At 33.3% G+C, this 4,528-nt stretch overlaps 1 protein-coding gene across 1 annotated transcript; it reads right to left on the minus strand.

Moving 5' to 3' along the window:
- Nucleotides 1-3,063: 3,063 nt before the first annotated feature.
- On the minus strand, nucleotides 3,064-3,639 carry LOC113689438 (uncharacterized). The gene has a single exon (XM_027207207.1). It carries the CDS (start codon nucleotides 3,637-3,639, stop codon nucleotides 3,064-3,066), a length of 576 nt encoding a protein of 191 aa, XP_027063008.1.
- Nucleotides 3,640-4,528: the final 889 nt, after the last annotated feature.

The raw sequence follows: 4,528 nt of genomic DNA on the forward strand, positions 1-4,528 counted from the left end.
AAATGCATAGCCTAGCCACCACAAGTTTCCCAAGTTTGGGGAGGGGAGGGTTGAATTGAAGGAAATATAAGTGGAAGGTCTAGATTCTGAGTTCAAAACCTTTTAATTAAAAAAAAAAAGAGGAGTTCCCAATGTTTGGTTATTATTTGATTGACAGCCATGATGGTATAACAATCTGTATTAGAAGATCAATAGCGGACTCTATCTTTTTGGACTCAATTAAGCTTTGAGTCTTGTACATCACAGCCAACTAATCAATTACATTTGCTGGCCTCTATACTTATCTGCTTTAAAATTATCCCAGACTGCCACTTGCCAGGTGCTTAATCTGCCTGTTTGCTTGCTTAATCTGCCTGTTAATCTGCCTGTTTGCTTAAGGATGCCAACATTAATATCTCATAAACTGATAAAGGAACTATAAACGCAAAAATAAATGCCAAGGCCACTAATTTGGTACTTAGATTCTTTGGATCTCAACTAGTTCAATTACCAATTCTTGACTTGTAATCTGTTTTGTCCTCTGTAATCTGAATCTATGCCAACTTAGTTCTTTGTATTTTGGTAAGTTTAGTCCTTTACGTATTATCAGCATCATAGTCAATTGTTATAAATGAACAGGATAAGGTTGAGGGATGAAAGATGTATAAATGCAAAGAAAATGCAATAGAGTCAGATGACTCAAAATCTTGGAGGATAGGCATTATTGAACTTCATATTCATGAACCAAGGTTTGGCCGGAACATAGAAATCAACATTACAACTCCATTTCATGAGTTTGTTTATAAAAAAAAAAATGGGAGAGCATCTCATGGGTTTGTTCTATGAAAAAGATGATTATTCTTATGTTACATTTGATGCATTTAAGCTTCTATATCTTGCATAAGTCCTCATTTACTCTTATATATCAATTTTAACTTAAGGAATTTTCTACTCTGTCCGCAATTAAGAATACTATGAAAGCAATGTGGTTCTTGCCAAATCAACTCCAAAACCATGATGGAACACAATTTTCTTACTTCTATCAGAAAATAAATTAAGCACAATATTGGTTATGCCCTTTGAAAATGTAATAATATTGACAACATGAATAAACCAAGTAAATATATTTGCCAAACCTCTTAATACAAGATAGAAATGACTAATGATAGACGTATACAAGTTTGCAAGTCACCAATTCTTCTCAAATCAGACGCAGCAAGGTTTTTAGTCTTAAATGATCCAAATGTGGGAAAATGACATATGGAAAACTTGATCACAATGTTTCCAATTTTGAAGGCATAAACAAAATTAATTCATGGAAGACAATATGTAATAGATGACAGATCCAATATGGATTAACAATTTTACAGTTTTCCCAAGAATCAGTCATATTATTACATTGCCGGCTACTAATCAAACTCTAATTTTAAGTTGTAGCAAAGAATATTCAAGAGTTGAAAAAGTGCATTTGACACTTGAGAGAAGAATGTCCTTTGCGTAGCAGACATGACTGTTGAATCATAGGAATAAACTACAAAGCAAATTTCAATGATTTTACGTGATATTTATTGATATTGACCTCCCCATTTCTCGTGAATGGCTTCCAACAAAGTAGATGACCATCGCCATTTTAGCTAAAGATTATTCCAACATTTTGTTCTTACATGTCTGATTCAATGATTCTAGCTGCTAGGTGGTTAATCCTTGTTGACTTCAGTCGACTTTCTACTAGAAATGATCTCCAAAAAGCCCAGAGAGAGAGAGGGAGAGACGCAGCATGTTGTCTTACTTAAATTTTCCATCTGCAATGAGGACAAATTGACGACTTGTTATACTGATTTTCTTTGAAACTTGCCGTAATCAAATGCTTTTCTTCCAAGGTTTCAAAATCTTATTGATCACAGATATGCGCAGTATAGCCTAGACGAAGTTGTTGGTTGGTCAAGTCTAGCCTTCGTAAGAACAGTAATACACAAACCATTCTTCTATAGTAGCAGTACGGTTAATAATTGTGCTGAATAAGCATGAAAACTACAACTTCGGAATAAACAATCATAGTTTTTGCACATCAAGAATTGAATACACTACCGATGGCTAAACATATGCATATTTCTGATATAGATTATACCAACATGACCAACATCACATACCGTGAAAGCTACAAATATTATTCTAATCGGGTAATTTGTATCGTTTGAAATTTTAAAGATTCACAAGAATATCTAAAGATTAGAGGTGAAAACATTTAAAATATTATATATATAAGATTTATTTCTTCTATAATATTCCTATTTACCTTTTTGACAACTAGTCAAACTTACCATTCTCTAAGTTTTTATATCTCTGTCATGCATCTGTTTCCAAACAATGAAATGATCGAGTCTTGAGGAGTTTATATTTATATTTAATAGAGTTCGTTCTTAAGGTCAAACTAAAAACCCTCTTTGCAAAGATATGAGTGCTTTCGCAGTTTGCACTAGATTTATTTTCTCCCTTTTGGTCCCGTCAATAAAACAAGATAGTTTTCCAGTCCTAAGCATGTTGGTTTGACAATAATTGCATCTTAATGAAACAAACTTCAGCAAACCCTGCCTTAAAGTAGACGCTTATTGATGTATTCAAATCCTTAGACGAGAACAAAATCTTGTAAACAGATCTCGCATCTTTGGATACAAACAATTATAGGTATATGCTAATCATGTTTAGTTATTGCTAGAAGGAAGGATCGGTGCACTAAAAATTGCCAATAAATTGAATACTTTGCCGGCATAATAAGAAAACAGAAGTGATTATTCTATTATGATTCCACCAAAAAAAAAATAATATTTCCTTAGTTCTTAGCCCAGATATATTATTTGGGGACACTTTAAATGTGCATTATGATATAAGCCATGTCTACAAGTGCACACGTATTAGTTAACCACTTCTTTGACAATCTGTACATTTCACATTGAAAAACATAAGCATTAAGGTTGGTGGTTCAACATTTCTCATCCCATATCCTAAATGATATGATTTTAGTGCTAAAAAGGAAAGAAACTACATATAATTACAGAAAAAGTACGTGATTTGATACGCTGTTAATTATAGCTTGAGTTTGGCAGTGCAATCGACATCAACTTCTTGACTGAGAACTTGAACAGAAATGTCACAAGTGCTAAAGACCTTTGCATCAAACTTGAAAACGTTCAGCACAACCGCTTTACCATGCAAATTTGCAGTTGATGTAAAGTTCAAACGGCCAGAACCAAAATCTTGCCAAAAATATGGACTTGTAACCAGCTTTTCTGCAGTAATGTTAGCAATGGTGCTAATATTAAGCTTTCCCCTTGCTGGAACACTTCCTTCTTCAAGCGGGATTGCAGCGATATTCATCCCACGGTAATCAACAAAAGTTGTGGAGTTCTTGAACTGAAATCCTCCATAATTTCGATTGTAAATGGTGGCGTTTATTCCCATTGTTGCATTTAGGCTTAGGGTTGGAAACAATTGAAATTGAACATTTTCTAGCTTTGCTGGTAACGGTTTGATCAAGGGATCTTTAGGCTTGAAAACAGTAAAAACAAGTGTGACAGAAACAACTACAAGAATGATGAGGCCTACTGCTGAAGCACCACAGCAAATTTTGAGGTTTCTCTTTGATCTTCTTGGTAGAGCCATGTTATCTCAGCTTGAAAATGCAATCTGCACAATTAATCTTCTGATGAGTTGTTGAAGAATGGTTGAAATATTACAAGCGTGATTTATATACCAGTTCAATTGATTGATGTGGACAATAAGAAATTCTTAGTGCACGACTCATTTTTTGTAATAAAGTAGGGATTTTTCAGCTTGAGTTAACTGTTTGGTTATGTTGACAAGGTTGGTGTCCTTTGCCTTACGCAGTCGTCCACATAACGAGACGTGCGGGAAAACGATGTGTTAACATAGATGATTAACCCTCCAAAATATGAACAATTGTCAGTTCAATATAAACTTTCAACTTTATAACACAAGAATATATATTTATCTTTTCCTTTGAATTGTTAAACTTCAAAAGTTGCTCTAATTTTTTTTGTTTTTTGTAAGCATATTTGTTCTGATATAGAAAAAAAAATAGTAACCAAAAAGCTAATTAAACAGAATACAAGGAGGAATGATTTTAGGAGATATTAATAAATTTGGTTTTGGTTTTTTAGCAAATAAATAAATACATAAACAGAAGGCAATCAAAAAAATTTAAACAGAGAAAAAGAAATGGAATACCTCTCTCATAAACAGAAAAATCAAGGCCTTCTGTCAAATTACTTGTCTTTGATAACCATTCTTTACTTTAACTTTCATGTATTCATACTCTAAAAGCAAAAGAAATCATACCAGCATATATATAGGGAAGACTTTGCATAAGCAATTTGTTTTCTTAGCCAATAGCCATGACTTCATAAAATCAACAGACACCACTTTTCATTTGTCTCATTCACTAAGGAATGCAACTTTCTTTTCTTTTTTTTTTCACTTTTCGTTTCTTTTGATTAGTAGAAACAGTCTATTTCAGGAACTAGCTAGGAAG

This window comes from Coffea arabica, chromosome 5c, assembly GCF_036785885.1.
Source record: "Coffea arabica cultivar ET-39 chromosome 5c, Coffea Arabica ET-39 HiFi, whole genome shotgun sequence".
In the NCBI taxonomy this organism is placed as follows: Eukaryota; Viridiplantae; Streptophyta; class Magnoliopsida; order Gentianales; family Rubiaceae; genus Coffea; species Coffea arabica.

Excerpts from the sequence above, each read along its gene's own strand:
- LOC113689438 (XM_027207207.1), bottom strand. The coding sequence starts at position 3,639 with ATGGCTCTACCAAGAAGATCAAAGAGAAACCTCAAAATTTGCTGTGGT.